The sequence below is a fragment of the Nomia melanderi genome, chromosome 6 (assembly GCF_051020985.1).
Source record: "Nomia melanderi isolate GNS246 chromosome 6, iyNomMela1, whole genome shotgun sequence".
NCBI classification, from domain to species: domain Eukaryota; kingdom Metazoa; phylum Arthropoda; class Insecta; order Hymenoptera; family Halictidae; genus Nomia; species Nomia melanderi.
The window spans coordinates 8,928,869-8,949,484 of NC_135004.1; the positions used below are offsets into that span (position 1 = coordinate 8,928,869).

Here is a 20,616-nt window from a genome sequence, read left to right on the forward strand (position 1 = left end):
AAGTTCCTAAGCGAGTCCCTGAATCATCTCGAGAAGATGTACCCGGGGAACGGTAGCGGTGTGACAAGTAGTCAACAGTCGAGCCTCGACACGAACAAGAGTAAGGACGGTACATTGATGAACGACATGAAGAAGTGACGCCCGGAGGACCCGCCTACCTCGAACGTGGTCACTTCAATCAGGCACTCATGGCCGTACAACTGAGCTCCTGTGGGCATCTTCAACCACCGGTAGCTTCTGGACCACTGATACGCCACGTATGTCCGCGATCGCCGCGATCAGAGCGTTTGTATTATACCGAACTATCGAAGAGGAATGGTCGCAAACAGGGACACACGCAGTTCACGTGGATGCTGCATGCAACGAAACCGTATTGCGGGCAGACGTGTTCGTCGAGGTTGGCTGGTCGAAAGGTGTTCTAGGTAGAATCAATGAAAAACGAAGAGAGACGAGAAACGTGCAATCGCCCCGTGCAGTCGTCGATCCATCGAACGAGAGTCATGGTAGAGCCAGATTCCGGATTCAAGGCCTAAGGACCAGGCCAAGTCGAATCGACCGTTCGGGACACGAGGTGCTTAACTTTGCTCCCCTTTCTTTAGCGAAGCGAGTCAGGATAATTTATTCGTTTCGAGCGTACCTTCTTAGTCCCCGATCGCCAAGACGATCGGTACGCTACATGGAAATCCATACATTACAGGACGAACGTATGCACTCGCCTATATCAAAATAGAAGAAACAACTTTGTTCTTTCACTGCCTGTTCAACGTGAAACGCGTCCGTGCTGATCAACAGAGGGTTAAAGATATCGATCGATTCGACGGGGTCGTTGTAACCAATCCGCAAGTCGGGGTACTATAGAGTTTCAAAGCTTTACCGCGTCTTCCCTCGTTGTAAGCTGCGCGACGTGCACGCGTCGCGCGCTCCGATGAAATGGTTTAAGATCGTTTGTGATAGAGATAGCGACATAGTCGAAACGTTTGTGCAATGGTTACGGTGGACGCTTCGCTGTTAATTATTATTCTCTCGCCTTGTGTTCCGAGACCTTGCAACCCGATTGTGGGAGTGAACGAGAAATGTTAACACTTATTGTTAGAATCGGCTTGTTGACAGATGTAAACGTAACAATTGCAAAGTCGAAAACTTCAACTTCGGTAACACTCGCACGTACACGATAAGAGCTAGACGTTGAAAAGGTGAATAGGAAAATCGTGTTTGTCACACTACGCTGTCCAGAAGTTTCTAGCGGTGTTCTATATTCTTAGAACTTGCGAATCGATCGATAAGTATCCAATTATAATTGGAGGCAGGACGCGACATACGACGGATAAGAAACGATTCCCGACAACCTTATTTTCCACCGTATAATTTTTGGGTCGACTATTTATATTGCTCAATCATCGTTGTTATTTTTTGCTCATTACCGACACACACGCGCGCGCGCTATCGATTATGACGCCGATTACGTAAGCATTAATATTGTCAGCATAGTGATACATTGCTCTCTTTGTCTCCCCCCTCCCCTCTCGCCCCTTCTCTCTCTCTCTCTCTCTCCCTCTCTTTATCTACTTATCTATCTATCTATCTATCTATCTATCTATCTATCTATCTATCTATCTATCTATCTATCTACCTATCTATCTATCTATCTATCTATCTATCTATCTATGTCTGCACACTGCGTAACAATTTATAATTCAGCGACCGCGAATGTAAAACTTCGCTACGCGAGCGTTTGACAAGCAATTTTTATCGTCCGTCTGGGTCCACTACGTAGAACAGCTTGGCTCCATTTATATGGAAAACGTTCAGCGAGCAATAACTATTGAATATTCATGACAGTCGCAACCTTTGAAGTTGCAGATTTCCTTGCAAACATGTTCGAGCACGTGTCCAGCGCAACTGTTTCGGTACATTTGTTAATTTCCTTAATAACCCGTTCTTCTTCCTTTCTATTTCAAATTCATGATTCTCTGCGAAAATGAAAAAGAAACATAATGTGATTCTTATTTCAAGTTAGATGGTATCGAGCTGAATTCATGGAATATCCGTACACGTGTTTGTAAACACAAAGAAATATTAGGGGAAACCCATCTCTATGCGATAAGAAGAAATGAAAATTAATTGAACAGATTTAAATTATATTCATGCTTATACGTATATAAATTGAAATTTTCATCATTATCGAACGAATGCAAGGAACACGCAATACAACTATACAGTCACAACAAATAATGTGAAACTCTAATAGCAACTTCTACTTTTTTAACCGATTAATTTTTCTGGAACACCTTCGACTTATACTTGTACGTTTTCCTTTTTTGTCTGCACGCGTCATCGCAGTTCGAATGATGCTATAGTTAAGTGGCTGGCAACCGATCGCTCAAGGCTAGACAGTAAGTAACGATGACAGTAGAGAACGACTCCTCGAAGAGCAACAATGGTCAATTGCTTTTGGCTGACAACCAATACTTCCATTAAACCGAATTGTGGACTCAGTCGTGACATCTTCTTTCTACTTCCGATTATTTTCTGCGTCCCTCGCCTCTCCTTTGAAACATTCGACAGAATTCTAGAATGCAATCGGAAATATAAATTTCACGCGAAGGTAACAAACGTCACGATAAACGAGAAACAATGAGACATTAACGCGTCGATAACGTACAGCGACCGTCCGAGATTAAAAGTTATTCAGTTAGAACGATCTTAATTGTTTCAGCGCTGAACGATATATATTTTATCCCAATCAAACTGTGGACACGAATAGCCGAATTATTCATATACGGTTTCTTAACGAATAACCAGTTTGGGTTCCGATGATTTTGTACAGTCGATTAGAAGTAATTACACAAAACGCAGCGTTCTATGTACGTGTTAAGAGACAATTTCAGTCTACGTAAAACTTTAATATTCCACGATGCAGGCACGTAACGAATCATTATATTCTCTCTCGTTGAAACTCTAATTAGTGGTACGCTCCGATTTCTCTGTAGAAGAGGGATGATTGTTAACGAATTTGTAATCGAAGAATACAAGATTTCCTTTCTATCCAGAAAGTATCCACTTAACATCCGCCGTGTTTATTATAATATAATATCAAATATTCTTCTTTGCACGGTAACTTCCTGTAGACATGACAGGAAATCGAACGCTTTAACTATTATGTTCGTTTCCAAAATGTCCGTGCTTTCGATTTGAAAAGTAAATTCACGAATTTGATTCTAACGCATCAGGTAATTTTCTCTATACTTACACGCAATCGTCACGACGTTCGTTCAACTTGTATTCTAAGATTATCCGAAGTTTTATTGTACGTTCAATCCACTCTACATTCTCATTAACCGGCAACACGGGATTTCATAGACTTATAACTTCAAGAGTACGTCTTATAAATATTTATTCCGTTGTCCAAGAAAAGCATCGGGCGAACCTTCGCTCGAAAAACACATTTCCAATCGGCTGTTTGTTTCCAACTCGAACCACGAACTCTCTTACGCACACGCGCGCACATGAATATTGTAAAAACGAGCTCTATCGATTACTATTACTCTTGTACGTTGCAACGATCACCGACAACCGCACCGTTCAATCAACATAAACGAAGGTATCAGTTCAGGCGGTCAAATCGTAGACTGTATCTCACCTTTGGAAACGAAAGAAGGTCCGAGCCGGAGTTGAGCAAAACTTCGTCTGATCACAGATTCTAATCAAATCTGACCACGATTCAAACGCGAATAATTAATTCGGTGAAACATCGTTTTCTACTATCTTCAATTGTCGTACAATTAATCGTTAGTTTCAATATGTGATCAATATACTGGTGATCTTCATGCAAATTCAAATTTTCAACAACATAATTAGACGAATAGAATTACGATTAACAATGGTTTCTCTTAAGAAATATTACGATAAGCACTACGCTTTAGACACTTCGTATATTTTCCAGTATTGTGCGCATTCCGTGCAATTTACTACTTTCAAATTCACCGTAAACGCAACAAAACGGGCAGTCTCGCGATTATATTGCGTTTTGCCCAGCTCTGACTCGAGCGCGTCTCGAAGGACCGTTGACGTCGACGAGTCTCAATGGACGCCAGAGGGAATCGATTCCGAGGATCACTCATCGTGCCAATGCGAAAGTTGCCATTTCAGATGTGCCAATTAAACGATATCGAGTTAGATGCATAAGGGCGTGCGACCGAAAAACGAACGATGGTCGCGTTTAGGAGTTTCCTTCTTTTTCTTTCGATGGAAGTCAGCGTCGCCAATGGTCCCAGAGGGGACCGGGCGCGACCAGAAAATTCGTCTGGGCCGGAAACGCGTGTTACATGCTCGCTCTGCTGACAATGAGAACACGAATGGCGTGAAAGCGGAGAAGTAGAGCGCAGACATGAGAAATTGCGTCGAAGTACAATACCAGGTGAACCTGAGACATATCTAACTTTGTAATTAAATCTTAGGCGTATGTAAATGTAAGATTAAAAAACCTGATCGAAACGTCTCGCATTTTCCGGGATATTATGTACAGAGTATTTGAATCTTTCTTGTGATATAATCGTACATATTACTAAGGTATAAACCGATAACAAGGCAAAAGCAAAAAAACAGAATTACTATTATCATTCCATGTTTTTTCATAGAGGTGAGGTATTAGCGTGGTCGTGACGAGCGCCGGATACCGCTCCGTTTTAATTAGAACGTGTGTGCACGCATTCCGACAAGTTCAAATCCGCCGGTCAGACTTTCCACACTGTCGACAGAACTTTACTTTCCGACACGAGGGACGCGAACGTTTTCTTTCCTTTTTCTTTTTTTCCTCCTGCTTGGCACACGTTGTATGCACTTCGGTCCCGTTCGCCGGCGTTCGCGAAGAATCGTGGGCGGAACGACGAGAGAAGGGGGAAAAAAAAGAAAAGACAGGAAAAATAATTCTCACCGAGTTTTCAGACCAACGTTTTCGGATTATTTAGGCGAGAAAGAAGATGCGAAGTTACGAAAAGGAACATAGAGGAAAAAAAAGATCTTGTACCCGTTATTTTCACTCACGACTACTTAGGCGAACTCGTTAGACTAAGGTTCCGTAAATTAATACTTATTTATAATCCTTAGAGCGACCGTAGAAAGACGTTTTCTACCAGAATTTCTGTGCCAACTGCAAAGAATGTTGTAGACAATTTTTTTTGTTCCACGTTGAAGCATCATTCTAATCTTGTAAGATACTCAGATATATCTTTATTAAATATATTTGAATTTCGTAGTATATTATATTCTGATATTGATTATACATTTCATTTTTGTATATTGGTGTGTGATAAATAAATAAGAATATTGTTTCTAAGTAATTTACATACTTGTGCTCGGCTCAAACTCGGTGTTGGCCGTTGTTGCATTCACGATTACTCCGTCGGCGTTTCTATTCTAACACTAAATCCTGCCAGTCCCACGTCGTCATATTTTTATGAATAATAAAACAAACTAGAAACTGATTTGTGCGAATAATGGAAATACTGGATTTCCAATATTTTCAAACAGCATTGAAGTGAACATTCGTCAGTTATGTAGTTATTGAACAATTCAATAGCATGAACCACGAAGTAGTATAACCAGTTTGTAGTCAGACAAAGTAACACTTTTGAACTTTGAAAAATGAAGAATAAAAAGCAGAAAGAAGATTTGACAGTAAAGCAAATATCGAATGTTACGTGGAAATATAAAAACTGATTATTCAAATTTTCTCTCTATTAATTGAAAACTGTAGATACTTACATTTAGTGATTCAAACAAACAACTCACGAAATTTTCCTTCATCTTTATTTTATTAACAAAAAAATACTATCTAATAAATCTGTGTACGTTTTACTATTATATTTTAAAATACCTAGAAATATGTTTTGAATGTTTGTCACGCCTCCAAATAAAGTAGAACAATTCTGCTTTGCACACGTCGCGCATACAGCCGCCATCTTTATAAAGCACTACACAACACACGCAACTTTTCGAAGAAAATTGCTGTTCGTATTCAAAAGAGTAAATTTAACTCTTAGACTAAAAAAAGTTAACTTTCTTAAACCCAAATTATCTTCTATATATTTGTATCTAAAGAACAATACATTGAATAAATATGTCGATACATATGCACGTTACAAGATAACAATTTCTTTGAATGAAGTGTATAGTACGGAGTTTAATTTAATTTAAACTAATGCGATTAGTCTAAGAGTTAAATGTCACGGAATTTGAAGGTACTAATAACAAAATCTGTCTAACAAAATAAAAATAATATATTTTATCTCGAAAATGATAATTACTAAAAACATTTTAGAAAGTAATGATTGGACATGCTGTTGATGTGTAAACTTTATTTATTTACTTCATTGAACATCTTCCACCGTATGTTAACACATATATACATGTAATCTTAAGCACTCGAGGTACAGTATCGGGACTCGACACTCAACATTCGAGGTTCAATATATTTCTTATCACGGTTAATCAATATCCTTGCGAATACAAAACAAGTATTTCTCTGGACCGATGATGATTCCAGAAACTGGTTGGTTATTGCAAAGTTTTGAATGCCTCTAGATGTAAATTGGAACGGAATACGTGAAGACTGAAGCGTGTTGGAGCAAATTACAGCAGAATGAAGAAAGTAGAGCAGATTGAAGCGGGTTGGAGATAACTAAAGTTAAGCTAGTTGAAGTGGATAAAATCCCAGCTTAGCCATCAGATCTGACTTAAAATATGTTTTTCTTGCAAAAAATACGTTGCTGAGCAATGTTTATAATTTTTTTTTTAAATAATGAATTAATGAAACCAGAGTTTATTGTACGAAGATTAAATATTGTACTCTTTTGTGCTTGCTTCTCTGAAAGAAATATTTTACTACCTCCCAGATTTTGACGCAAAAATAAGCAAAAAAAAGCAAAATAAAGTGTTCATGTATACATGCGTATTCTGTATAAGCCAACATTAAAAAGTTTCTGGATTATTCCCTTTTTTAAGAGCATACCCTTCAATAAGCACTTTGCCAATAGACAAAGCTTGTGAACTTATTATGTATATTCAAAGCTATGTACAAAGCAAAGTATTATTAGTCACAAAATGAATATATTATGAGTCGAAATATAAATTATAATATTGTATAAAAGAAATAGTATTACTAAGTATGAGTGAATTTTAAATGAAAATAGAAAATGAAATTAAGATAGAAAATAGAGTTAATAATAGTTTTTTATGAGAAGCTATGGATCAATTATAATTCTCTGAAAGTAAATATGAATGTGAACATTATTTTTATTTGTACTCACGTGATTTTAAGGTACTTCGATCTCCACTGAGCAGAGAAACAGAAGAAGATTAAAATATTTTAATCCACGAAAACGCGTTCCCACGCAATTTTCCTTACGCTTCTATACACCTAAGAAGGATACACGAAAAAACATGTTAGAAGTAACTGTTTTAGGTACTTTCAATAAAACTTCAGTAAAAATAAAGGTATAGATGCATATGACTGAGAACTAAAAGCATTAACATTAATGAGAATTTAAGTGACGGATAATGTCAGGTTTAATGCAAATCATGTTTAAATATTTCAAAAGTTTCAATGGAATTTATTATATTTTTCTAACATTTTATGTTAATATTAGTTGACGCTTGAATTACAAAAAGGAAATTAAAAACGTTAAATTGGGATGTTCCATCACGATTAAGATGATAATTTTAAAATATTGAGAAAAAGACAATATTAGTGACTGTGAAAAATATTAATGTCATTCATTGAATCTAGATATATTTATTTATATTTTTTCAGATTATAATAGTGTTAATTAATTGGGATTTTAATTAAAATCTTTTTCCAAACGATGCTTACAATAAAGCGATTATTCTTTTCATTTATTTCAGTTTACGAGAATTACATATGTAGGAAAAAACAGATAATTATTTTAAAGTCAAGAAAAATATTTACGCATAAATTATTTTACGATTATTTTGTATACTTATATTGAATGATTATAGGATTACAAGTTTTATAGTATTATAAGACCTATAACTTCAAGACAAACTACACAATTCGTAGCTTCATATTTTACACATGTCACACACGTGTTCGTTAACATGTATTTAATGTTATTTTTTGTTTAAACGTTTCTAAGTCGCTTTAATTGTGTGTTTTGTTTTCCACGTAAATATAATACACATTAAGATCGTATGAATTACGATACAATTTGCATAACCATATGAAATATGTTTAATATTCATTTATCTGTTCACTTGCCAGAAAACATCATTTACAATATTTACTTTCTCCCATTTTAGACACGTGTTTGCTAAACTCATCATAATTCGTTCAAACACAAACGACTGTCCGAGCTATGTAATGTTTAGATTGCCAATCAACCTTTCAAACTGTATGAAGGTTTGAAACATAAATTTCTAGAGATCGCGTGTATAGAACTTCTTTAATATATATACAAATTTTCTGTATAACGTTAATTCGATCGCGAAATTCCTGATACGTATCCCTGATCGAAGTAAAGAAACTTTAAGCACACGTGCGGTACAAAGGGATTATAAAATTCTGTGTATAAAACTAAAATAAATTCAACACAGCTCTGACCTTCTTTTGCTTAAAGACCGCGATACGACACAGATATATACGACCGTTTTACTTGTTTTCATTCCATTCTGATCCTCTTGGTCTTCTAGCCTTCCGCTTTGGTGTGTAACGTTTTCAGGACGGGATATTCAAGGAGCGGGTTTTCTTGCCTTCTAATACGTTTCTTTTCACAGAGAATCAGATAGTGTACAGAACCGATCAACGCAACGACAGGAAATTCAGAACTTTCTACCAGGACGAACGAGAACATCGTACACGAGAAAACGGCACTGAAGGCGCCGTGATATTTTGATTACAGCTTTCATTGTATTACGTGGTTCGGCTTATCCGGCGGTCACAACAAACTCATCTGAAAAGCATGTCAGCTTCGTTACATAATACTGAAGGTTTAAAGAACAAAAACGCAGTAAATAGATTAGGAATGCGAGACACATTAATTTTTTAATGATCAGAACAGATATACTGAGTGTTAAAAGACGATTATTCATATGTTACAGAATATATGCTATCCGTTAAATTCAATAAAAAAATCATTGACGAAAGTTAAATTTGATATTATCAGAGTTCATAAAAATCTGGAACTATTTTGGTAATATTCAGACTTCATTTCTTTCCTTAAAATTATTCGAAGAACAGTTACTGACTTACATTGACATTTCGCGTGTTTCCTAAAATATTCTTTACTCAATTTAATCAGTACCATCTGTCCTGCAAGACCCCGAATGATTAACACCACGAATATCAGAACTATTTAAAATATTAGAAAAAGAAAAATTTAGCCATGAAAATAGTCGAATTTGATACGTTTACTTAATTAGCTCGTCGCAATACGATGAAAAGTTGTAATATTTGCCTGAGTGTCGTTTACCCTGTGTTAATCTCTTCTGTGCCTCCGTTCGTTTAAAAACGGTCTCGGTCGTTTATAGGTTTTGGCATCGCAGGCACCATAGGTCGTCGTGCGTTAGGAAGATTACACGTCAACGGTTTAGGGCTATGAAATAATAAAGTCAGAAACAAAATCTTTCTCTCGTTAAGGCGCCGTTAGGATTATTTGCAGAAAAAAGAGAACAAAATAGAAAAAAGAAACTAGTTAAAAAGTAAAAGATTAAGAATTTATAGGACTGATTGTTTGTGGATTTTTACTTAGAAGGTCGTGAGTATGGAGCGTTGCGGTAGCGCGAACTTGAGCCCGATGTCGTTGTCGTCTTGTACGATTTCCATGCGCGGCTCGATGATTCCTCTGCGAATTTCATGGATTGATTCATTTGCATTACTCAGAAATTCATTCAGAATATCAACCACCAGATATTATTAATCGGATGTTTCCTAGCCACACTACGCGAAGCAGGCGTTAAACACTGATATTTTTGTTCATCTGTATTTTTAATATCATATTTTAACGAATTTTTGCTGAAAAAGGCTGACGGATTACTGAGTTAACATTTCAGGCTGTTATACGAAGCTATTCGTGACTATTTAGCGTTCGAGATTACGGACAAGCTTCCTTTAAATGCTCTATTCAACGCACAGATGGAATTTGAAGCGTACAGGTGTCCAAAAGTGTAGATCTGGATATTCTCCGGAAAGATTTTTTCAATTTTTCATTAATTCATAACATCTTTGAATTTTCTAATATTCTTTACAGTTAATTATTCTTTACAGAGTTTATAGTAAATAAGAATTTAATAAAACGAGAAGTATGAAAATAATTATGGTACTAAAAAAAATAATATCCATACAAAAATATAAATTTTACTGAAATATCTTAAGGTATAAATGTAAATAATGTAAATCGATATTAGACATTCGAAAAATTTCGATTATGAAAATAATTCTATTTAATGAGATAATTTTGGGACCCATACACTGCATACTAAATGTTCTAACCGTTTTAAATGGTTAGCACAGTTTTTCTAACTATTTTGTCATTTATTTTATAGTATTTCTCATTTTGACAAATGTAAAACATTTATGCATGTTTAAGAACCATCCGTTTCACAATTTATTTTCATTCTAAAAGATTTAGTAATGAATATCAAATTTCATAAGCTTTAAGAAGTAATTATTGGAGCTGCACTTTATTAAATTTTTTTTATCAATGAAATGTATTCTGATGCATTTAAATTTTCACTTTATAACTTTAAATGTTAACGATATTAAATATTTGATGCTCCAGTAATTTTTGTTTATACGTATTAAATTCCTTGTATGTTTCAGTTCATTTCAAAGAGTTTAATTGTTTTTATAGAACTAGAATTCCATGGAATTGAATCTACGTAGAGTTATTAAAAGATTTAAGTTGATAAAATTGAAAGTGTCAAAGACATTTTGTTCATTCTGTATACATTATATATGCGTTTATCTATTTATAACATATGATTCTGAACACTCAAATGCAAATTTAATTCTACTTGTTAATTACGCATTAAAAATGTTTTTAAGGGTAATATACTATAATAAAAATAAATGAGAACACATTACCTGGATATTCCGATGTTTCATAGTACTCATGGGAAGAGTGCGGAACAGCGTCATCATCGTATTCGTACGTTGTGTACCTCAAGGAAGGATACATATATCATCTCTAGGTGACTTATAAAAATATAGGACATAGTAGAATGAGACATTATATAAATTTTAAATGTCCTTTTCCATGTGCTATGGAATGTGAATATCTCTTCAAAAAGAAGATAATAAAACAGATAAAGTAGGAAAAGTCCTTTCGATATTGTATCGAAAACAGATATCTTAGAAACCAAATATTGTTAGAAAAACTGCATTTTAATAGCCCTACAGTTTTTTTTTAATAACTTTCTCTGGCTCATTTTGGAGATTTTTGAAATGACCCAAATTAAAGGTTAAGAAACTCTAGAATTAAAGTGTAAATTTATATGTATCATAAATAATTGAAATATTTCTCTAATAATAGTAGGTCGTCTCATAAGTTCATGCTGTTTATTTTGCTACTATATAATATTTAACATAATATTTTATTAAATATAAAATTTTCATAACTTCAGGACCTGTCGCTCTCAAATACTTTTTACTGACTAAACTGAAACAGTTCAAACTCATATTCCTCTGTGACTACAAAACGTACCGCGAGAAATATTAACACACCGCGACAAATTTATGAAACGATCTAATATTAATAAACAATCGTTCCGTATACTTACCCTGATGTTCCTGACGTATAATGCCGGTCTCCGTATCGGCTACTGCTGCTCGTCGAACCATGGTAATCGTAATCGTGATGTGAACCAACACGATTACTCGGTGGCGGAGTAGCGGTCTCGTAACTGCAAATAGAAAGACGCCCATAAATTTCCAGAATATTTACTCAATCGCATTAGTATACGAGTGACTCATATCCCGGTAAGTATAGACGCTTACCCATAACTCTGGTCCATAGCAACTCTTGCGCGGTCCAAAATAGAAAATACTTTAGTTTTCGTCGATACGGGCCGAGAGATTGGCCCTCGGCTTGACGGTGGTGGAAGTATCGCAGCTAAATGGATTCAAACTTTAATGGTATGCTCGCTAACATTTAATCCTAGAAATTAATGGCATTGTTTACACCAACCTCTCGATGATCGTGGTAACGTGGGTCTGGCGGTAGGTCTTAATATTCCCCCTCCAGCTGGGACACCCCTCACAGATGGTCTTCTATCATCAGTGTTTATAGGATCATCAGCCATATTCATTTCCATTTCTCGCATTTGTTCTTGCCGTATATTGTCGTTGTTGTCCGGAATCAGATACTTTCGTACTTCAGCTAATGCGAAAGCAATACGGGCATAAGCTTCTGCTGGTGGCGCAAGAGCTGTTATTTCAACATGTAAATCGTCTGATAAATGTGCATATTTTGGATCCAGAGACATTCGACATTCAGCTTCCTAGAATAACCATAAAAAGTTACACCTTAATGACACTTATATTAGACCATAATTTAAAAAAATGTTATTTTCATTTACCTTTCATTTTTTTTTTAATGTAAAAATCAATGTAATGAAAAGATAGATAGTTAAATTTATACGTTCTTTCATTAAAACTAGCAAATAAAATTTTTGTATATTCAGAAATGAATGTAATGATGTTAAATTTTTTAAACACGGACTATACTAAAGCAAAGTAAGAGATGGTAAATAATTGAAATATACCTTTTGACGATCTTTCATTGATCCTCTTCCTAATACTGCCATTTTGCACATGGTTTCCTCTTGTAAACGTTTCATAGAATTACCTTTTGGACCCAATAATTTTCCAACGAAATTAAACTGCAAGTTTATTATATTTATTTATATAAATTTCATTCATCACTGCATTAAGTAAACAATCATCATAAAATATAATTACCTTAGGATGTTCTCTAACAGGTACTAATACTTTTACAGAGACACGAATTTGTTTTTCACGATAAATATCCACATACTTTGGGTCCCTTATAGGTTTCCCCATAGCTTGAGTTTTTTGAATTTCTATTGAACAAAGTAAGTATCCTTGATTCTATGATATAATAATAAAATTTTAATGTATAGTAGATCTAAAACTAATGCTATCATTTCACGCATTTGTTTATAACATGTACAGTAAAACATATATTACAACATATTAACAAAAACCTATACACAGCTATAAATTATAATATAATTAGTTTATAAATCTACTATCTTTTAGACGCATAATAGTTCGTTTAAACAAATTCTAAAAAATATATAACAATTTAATGTATCTGTATTTACAGAATCTTTAAATATTACCCTACAAATAATTAAATCCATTTATATAAATTAATTCTTGAAAATTAAAGTCTTCAGGAAAATCAATTTACCAATGTATACAAAAAATATACGGAAAGATATTATGAAGAATGTCAACAGTAAAATTATAAACACGGAAACTTGCTAAAAACTCCAATTCAAGGAATAAACGTAGGACTTACCTTGATCTATTAATCTGGTTGCGTTTGGCCATTTTTGAGAATCTAATTCAACTTTTTCTTGCAAAAGTTCACGAACATACTCCCCAACTTTATCAATTTGATGCTCCTTTTCCTCGCGTTCATTTTCTGATGAAATGCGTGGTTTTAATTCAGATTTTTCTTCCCTTTGATATTTATATTCACCATTACTTGGTCTATCACTCATGATTAACACTGTATTATCAAATAGTTTGCAGAGTATCTAAGACAGAAAATAACAACTTTAACAATTAGAAAACGAAGCGTAGTTGATCAATCACACGCGACGCGTCCTTTGGATAAAATTGCAATGGCTGAATGCTGATTATTCTATGTACCTCCAGCTAAGTTTAAGGCGCACATTCATGCATGAATCAAATACATATCCCCCGCACACAAACCTTAAACTTTCTTACTGTAATAAAATTTTGGTCACGCGAAATTAAAAATAAATTCGATTGATGTTTAGTTGTTTATTAATATCTTCTGCTTCAGCATAAATTAATGTTATCTAGTAGAGTTATTAATTATTTATTTTTTCAATACAATGTATGCTAGAAATACATAATAGCGCCATCTTGGCACAATAGGAAGATACTAAAGCACGAATTTAAGTCACAGTCTTCTTAAATTTGTGGGGCTGTCCTAATAGAATAATAGGTAGAGCCATTGGTATTTTGACCCTATCCTTAAGTAAATAACAATTCAATATTTTTTTAATTAGCTGTAATTATGAATAAAACAAGGTTTTTATAATTTGCTTAAATTTTTAAAAAGAGTAAGTATTAGCTTTATTTTTTTTATGCGTTTTATATGTATTTACAATTATTTGTTAATAAGTACATTAAAATATGAAGTTCTTATAAATTATAGATGGCGAGAGTATTGAAACTAAATCATTGAGTACAGCCGGATGGTATGTGATTGTGTCTGTGTTTTTAAAACTCTTAATTGTATAAAAGAGTTACAAATTGTGTAGGCAAATACTTTTAAACATGAGTCACATTATAGTAATACGAAGTTACAAGCCGGGAGATGAAATCAATTGTAAAGAGTTAATAAAATCCGGCGTAATGTCATCTTTGAATTCAACATTTTTTGGAATTGTTTTTAAAGAATTAACATTCCAAATGATGATATTATTTGCTGCTATAATGTTCATCTTCTTTGGATTACCTCTGACTATTTGTTTTTTAGTTATACCACTTGTTGTTTTCCTTGTGTACGTTGGAACTTACATAGGTTTCACTACGAAAACTATGGAAGTTAATGAAGAAGTTTCTAATATACCAAGGTAAAATTTATTCTCATTTTTTTAACGGGTATTGAGACTATAAATTCAATGTATAATATTATTGTTTAAAAACAAACTAATTTATAATAATTTTGATTATAAAAACTTCTTCATCTATTACAACAGGGTTTACATGTCCAATGCCTTTTCCTGTTTTTGGGTTGCTGAAGCATTTGAACCTTATTTAATGACAGAAAATCCGACAAATATACAATACATCATCATGACAGAGCAACAATTCCGTGACTCAGATATTGATATTTCATCTCAAGTTAAAAGGATTGTAGGTACAGTTGCTTTATGTAAAAGTCACAGATTAGATAAAGGTGCATGGATCAAAAGATTACATGTTCATCATCGATACAGAAGGAAAGGAATAGCTTCGTGCCTTATTAATGTTGCTATATCATTTGCAATAGAGCAAGGATATAGTTGTGCTAATATAATTGCCTCAGAATACACAGAAGGTGGAAGGGAATTATGCCTTAAAAAAGGATTTGAATTGCAACAAATGTATCATAAATCTATTTTGGGGTCACTTATAACTATATTGATGTATGAATTAACGTACCAGATTAAACCTGGAGATGATGACTATGTGCCTCCCATTTATAATAGATCAATGCTTAATAAGTAAGCATTAGATTTTATTTGGTACTATTCTAACAAAAATAGCATGATTTTCATAAGTCTGATTATATACATTCTAAGAAGAATCTGAGATAGTTACTTTATGACTATAGAATTATTGACATTTTATAATGTTACTGAAATTATAAAAATATTGTTATAGTTAAAAATAATTTTGTAATTTAGTAATTAACAAACTATTTTGTATTACTCCAATGTGACATATGTGTACAAATCATTGTTAGAAATATATTTTTCTCACTTTTTCATATTTTCCCAATATGCTTCCACTTCTTTATTATCCCAATGCTTGTCAGTTATTGTGGATACATATCTGAAATACAAGTTCTTACATTATTTTATACCTTTATATGTAATGTTTTTAAATAAATCTAATTTTATGCATAAACTGTCATAAATAAAGATATCATTTTCTGTTTCTGTTAATGAACTAAATGAAATAAAATATTATGTTGAAAAATTTATTCTACTTACTTCTCTTGAATTTCTTTCAGTATAGTTTTTTCTCTTTCTGTAATGCCATTTTGTAGGATATCAAAATTCATGTGTAAATGTTTCAAAGTATTCATTCCAATAAGATGTGTGGATATATCTTCAGATTGCATGGAATACCATATTGCTAATTTAGCTAGTTCTGTATCACGTTCCTAATAGTTTGATGTTTTATCAATTCAAATTAGAATATTTTTGTATAAGAAGTTTACTTTATCATTTTTATTAATTTCAATATTATCAATGTACCTTACAGTATTTTCCCATATCTGAACATATTTGCTTTGTTTTTTCTAAGCTAAGATGCCAAGCTGGTGGACCATTATTAGTTAAAAGTCCCATACATGTTAATGCTGCATTAATTACACCAATATTCTTTGCCTACAAAATTACAGCACATTATTATACCTTCAGCTTTCAATAAAAATAGTTAAAATATATGTTTATATTAATAATTCATGCAGAAAAATGATTAAATGTTTTAAAAAATGATACCTTAAAGTATGATATATATTCCATTAATGTATCGTCTATCAACGTATGTCTTGTGTAAGTTAATATACAAGATATGGAAATATTACTCTTTTCAATGCACTCTTTCAAAATGGATAGTGGATATCCTGTGATACCAATGAACTTGGCCTTACCTTCTGCAACTTGAGTCGATACTTCCGGTAATGTTTGGGTGATTATTATATCTAAACTTGGAGCGAATTCAATATCGTGAATCTATAACACGCAATAAAAAAAATATTTTATAAATAACTAATAAAAAATAACTAACGAAAAATTGTACGTACTTGTATAATGTCGACATAATCTAAACCTAAAAGTCTTAAGCTCTTCTGGAAACTTTTTCTGGTTTTTTCTTTTGAAAAATCAAACATGTTTTTGTAATCTAATTCATATTTTCCAACTTTTGTTGCGATGTAATATGCTTCACGTGGTATGCCTTTCAGAGCCTACCGCTCACGAAAAAATGAAAAAGGTTAATAATATTTAATCAGTTTATCCGATAAAAAAAAACAGAAATTATTCTTATGGCATTTTGTTATTTAATTGAAAAGTGGTGCATTACTTTTCCAATTACAGTTTCAGAATGGTATTGTCCATACCACGGTGCGGTATCAATATAATTAATACCCCGTTTTATTCCTTGGCGTATCATCTCAATAGCTTCTTCCTCATCGAACGTGCTATTGATAAATAAAAATATGTATCGTTTAAAGATAATAATTAAAAAATTTTGCAACGTGAAAGTTTACAAAAAACGCATTACATAGAGTTTTTATAGTTCGCGTTCCGTAATAGTACATATTATACGTTAATTAAAATAAATGTACTTTAAATATTAGATAATATGAATAAATAAAATTCCTAAAGAAGGAAATATATAATTTAATTATGTTATTAATTCGATAGTCATTTTAATTGAAGAGGAATGCATTTAAATGAAAGAGATCTTGATCCTGAACCTCTGCATAATATATTTTATTTTATTTCGTTTCAACGACTATTAGATATAAGTTGAATATTGTTGCATGTTTATTCTCTACTGAATCATTATTACTAACCCATAAATGTTACTAAATAGTGCACCACCCATAGCTAGTTTACTGACTAATAATCCAGTTTTACCGAGAGGCCGATACTCCATTGCTTTTACAGCCTCTAAATCATGAAAACCTTCCACGTATGTTGGTGGTAACATTTTCCTGCATATGTAAAAAATTTAATTGATTTACAAATTTTATTAATACATTAATTGTATATTCAGTAGTTTTTAATTCTATTGGTTCAATATTTACAGTTGAATTAGAAAACAAGTGTAGGTACATAGGTACTGTACGCAGACGATATCTTTTCACGTCTCCTTCAAACTGAAGGGGCAAGTGCGGCAAGAGCCGGACAAAGCCGGAGAATGAGTATAATGAGGAGAAGTGAGACAGACACAGTTCTCCAAGCATCGAGAGTCAAGGCGCGAGACTTCAAAGCGATGCCGCTACTAGTTTTTCCGACTTAATATAATTAACAAAATTAAAGGTTTATTTCCTTAAAATTGATAAAACTAGTTTGATTTACATCGTGTTTGGACGTGTTTTAATCATAACAATCTCAACAAGTTACTGGCACTACGTTTGAGAAAGTAATTTAAGTAATTTAATAATAAAGTTTATATTTGATGTGTGCGACATTGCTTTGAAGTCTCACACCTTGACTGTCAATGCTCGGAGAACTGTGTCTGTCTCACTTCTTCTTATTATACTCATTCTCCGGCTTTGTCAAACTGTGCTTGAAGAGTTCATGTCCCTTTGCCGCACTTGCCCCTTTAGTTCGATAGAGATGTGAAAAGATATCAGCTGTAGACAGTACATACTTATATGTATATAATTTTTAGTCAATTTAACACTTTCTAATTCTTATCAAATTCACATTTCACCAAGATTAATTTAAATTCATAATTTATTTACTATTAAGTAAAAATCATTATTCGATATAATATGTATGTATGTAGTTGATACTCCTATTCAAATTGTAATAATGTATGAAAATTACCATCAGTTGAAAATATAAAAATGTTGTCAACTTTAAATATTTGTTTAATTACTTCCTTACCGATATCGTTAAGACATAAATAATTTTTATATTTGTTTCACTAAATATATAACATTATACTTAAGAATAATATTCATGCGTAAATTATTGCATTCAATAGTTGGTGCCAAAATAAATTTATCCCATATTTTTAGCGTTCAAGGTCTACCGTAATTTAAATAAGCAAAGGAGTCATTGTACGCGCGATCATGAAAAGTGGAAGCAGTCATTGTTTCAACATGAACGTTTATTCAAGATAATACTATATTTATTTTTATATACTGTAAATGACTTTTCTGAATTGCATCGGCAAACATTGAATGTAATCCACAGTCGATACATTGTGTAATTTTAAATAACAATTACTTACATTTCTTTGTACTTCAATTGTTGACCCAGTTACTTGTAATTAAATATATCTGTGTGGAAATAATTACTTTTTCAGATAATATTTATATCAAATGTAAGACCTTTGTGCGCTGAACTGTAACAGTCAACTGACAAGGCAAGCCAGTTTCCGATTGATAAGGAGAATAAGACTGATCAAACAGTATCATCACTGACAAGAAAGACTATAGACTGGACCCCTTATGGGACGTCGGTTTCGGTGATCTGAAATACCGATTGTGTAAGAAAAACAGACGTTTGATGCACAAACTTAAGATACGTACAAGACATTGTAACTTATGAGAATTTTCGTCTCGGGATCCCGTACCATTTTGATGTCGCACTCGATGTTACCGATAATACAAGATTTACTAACAATGTTAATAGCATTGTCGTCGATAGAGTAGTTCCTATCGAGGATCGTGCTAGGACATTCGGTTGCGAAAACTTGTACATTATGCTAAAGTTATCCTCATACCTTATAATCAATAATTTGCCTATTTTGCCCCTCATTCCAGTTACCTGTGCTACATGCGCAAATTATGGTCCCAAGTTCTTGGCGGTCAACTTCGTGACTCAATGTCTAAATCAAAGAGCAATATTCACTCGTGTTTGCCCGTTCGCTTTATAATTTTATGGTTTATTAAAGTAATCAAAGTACATTTTCTTACTTTATTAAAATGTTTATTATTACAAATTGTAGGTACAATGCATAAACAATTAAAAAACTTGGAAATTCCTAATTTTGCAGATCCGAAAGGTTATCGTAACTTTTATTAAACACACAAACTACTTGTTTCATTAAAAAAAATATATCAAATTGTTCAAATTGTTTACCATTTTTATATAGTCATATAATATATATTTATCTCACTGTTTCTTTTTCTTATTGTCGAATAGATAAATATATAAGTCTTAAAATTGTAAAATATCATTAATAAAAGTGTGAAAGCACCAGTACCTGGAAATATAATTTTAATAAAGAAGTAATATAAAGAAGTAATACATTACACGTATAAAACTAACTATAACATTAAAACTTTGCATTGATAGGTTGCAGATATTGAGTTATGGCATATTATTGGACATAATTTTATACTAATTACTAACATAATCACGTTGCATTATAAAATGACGCGTCATTAACATACAAAATTTGTAAACTCATTAATAACTTATACAAAACTTCCCATGAATTTGAATAAAAACATTCATTGATAATTGACTTTTCTGAGATTCAGACAAGGTTCATTTCATATTTTTATAGTATTTCATAATACTACCTTGTGCAAAGTATTATATTTGATTTTCAATCATAATATATGATTACCAATCATTTTGAAAGTATAGTGTTTAATGTTATTAAAGTAGTATTATCTAAAATATTAGATTTTATAACAAGATGTTGAATACTTTACTCAAGTATTGATTGTTAAATGATTTCACGTTCTAATGAATAAAAAAGATGAATGATAAATATGCACTTGATACCATACTGAAGTTATAATTCTTTTCTGTAACATAAAACATTTTACTGCTTATGTTCTAAGTTTTAGAAATATATTGGTGTTGATTGTTTTAAAATATGATATGATTAAAGAATGATGAAAAATTTGATTC

At 32.8% G+C, this 20,616-nt stretch overlaps 4 protein-coding genes across 23 annotated transcripts in view; 2 read left to right on the forward strand and 2 right to left on the reverse strand.

Moving 5' to 3' along the window:
• The window catches only part of TfAP-2 (transcription factor AP-2), a 244,862-nt gene extending 239,968 nt beyond the window's left edge, over positions 1-4,894 (forward strand). For all 12 annotated transcript variants that reach the window (XM_031991390.2, XM_031991389.2, XM_031991388.2 and 9 more), the window contains one exon: positions 1-4,894. In XM_031991390.2, coding sequence (XP_031847250.1) covers positions 1-138 — 138 coding nt within the window. In that variant the 3' untranslated portion in view covers positions 139-4,894.
• Positions 4,895-6,244: 1,350 nt separating this feature from the next.
• LOC116433377 (KH domain-containing, RNA-binding, signal transduction-associated protein 2) lies at positions 6,245-14,104 on the reverse strand. Of its 7 annotated transcripts, none has more exons than XM_076368543.1 (10): positions 13,979-14,104; positions 13,560-13,800; positions 12,974-13,095; positions 12,778-12,894; positions 12,201-12,513; positions 12,011-12,125; positions 11,794-11,916; positions 11,099-11,175; positions 9,761-9,857; positions 8,244-9,608 (listed from the first exon to the last, which is right to left on the reverse strand). In XM_076368543.1, the coding sequence occupies exons 2-10, from the start codon at positions 13,762-13,764 to the stop codon at positions 9,518-9,520; spliced, it is 1,260 nt and encodes a 419-aa protein (XP_076224658.1). In that variant the 5' UTR covers positions 13,765-13,800; positions 13,979-14,104; the 3' UTR covers positions 8,244-9,517. The 7 variants fall into 7 exon arrangements, 6 of the variants coding, with proteins under 6 accessions (XP_031847254.1, XP_031847253.1, XP_076224658.1 ...); XM_031991392.2 differs by having other exon boundaries at positions 13,916-14,085; XM_031991391.2 differs by lacking the exon at positions 13,979-14,104 and having other exon boundaries at positions 8,244-8,966; positions 9,486-9,608; positions 13,560-13,906.
• A 68-nt stretch (positions 14,105-14,172) lies between these two features.
• LOC116433383 (N-acetyltransferase family 8 member 3) lies at positions 14,173-15,768 on the forward strand. 2 transcript variants are annotated; one of them, XM_031991411.2, is made up of 3 exons: positions 14,173-14,355; positions 14,435-14,871; positions 14,998-15,768. In XM_031991411.2, exons 2-3 carry the CDS (start codon positions 14,573-14,575, stop codon positions 15,506-15,508), a joined length of 810 nt encoding a protein of 269 aa, XP_031847271.2. In that variant the 5' UTR covers positions 14,173-14,355; positions 14,435-14,572; the 3' UTR covers positions 15,509-15,768. The 2 variants fall into 2 exon arrangements, with proteins under 2 accessions (XP_031847271.2, XP_031847269.2); XM_031991409.2 differs by having other exon boundaries at positions 14,451-14,871.
• LOC116433382 (uncharacterized) lies at positions 15,506-19,437 on the reverse strand. Of its 2 annotated transcripts, XM_076368546.1 has the most exons (10): positions 19,281-19,437; positions 18,980-19,221; positions 17,589-17,729; positions 17,093-17,210; positions 16,815-16,976; positions 16,510-16,743; positions 16,264-16,395; positions 15,997-16,169; positions 15,764-15,835; positions 15,506-15,638 (listed from the first exon to the last, which is right to left on the reverse strand). In XM_076368546.1, coding segments are annotated over exons 2-10 (1,056 nt in total). In that variant the 5' UTR covers positions 18,982-19,221; positions 19,281-19,437; the 3' UTR covers positions 15,506-15,616. The 2 variants fall into 2 exon arrangements, with proteins under 2 accessions (XP_076224661.1, XP_076224662.1); XM_076368547.1 differs by lacking the exons at positions 18,980-19,221; positions 19,281-19,437 and adding an exon at positions 17,823-17,945.
• Positions 19,438-20,616: the final 1,179 nt, after the last annotated feature.

Bases quoted from the DNA above. Each gene is read 5' to 3' on its own strand.
- LOC116433382 (XM_076368546.1), bottom strand. The intron at 16,170-16,263 runs GTACATTGATAA...TCAAACTATTAG, and splicing joins ATATGGGAAAATACTGTAAG to GAACGTGATACAGAACTAGC. The intron at 15,836-15,996 runs GTAAGTAGAATA...CTTGTATTTCAG, and splicing joins CTGAAAGAAATTCAAGAGAA to ATATGTATCCACAATAACTG.
- LOC116433383 (XM_031991411.2), top strand. From the start codon at position 14,573: ATGAGTCACATTATAGTAATACGAAGTTACAAGCCGGGAGATGAAATC. The intron at 14,872-14,997 runs GTAAAATTTATT...CTATTACAACAG, and splicing joins GAAGTTTCTAATATACCAAG to GGTTTACATGTCCAATGCCT.
- LOC116433377 (XM_076368543.1), bottom strand. From the start codon at position 13,764: ATGAGTGATAGACCAAGTAATGGTGAATATAAATATCAAAGGGAAGAA. The intron at 12,126-12,200 runs GTTGGTGTAAAC...GAATCCATTTAG, and splicing joins GTTACCACGATCATCGAGAG to CTGCGATACTTCCACCACCG. The intron at 9,858-11,098 runs GTAATGTGTTCT...TGAAATTCGCAG, and splicing joins TGAAACATCGGAATATCCAG to AGGAATCATCGAGCCGCGCA.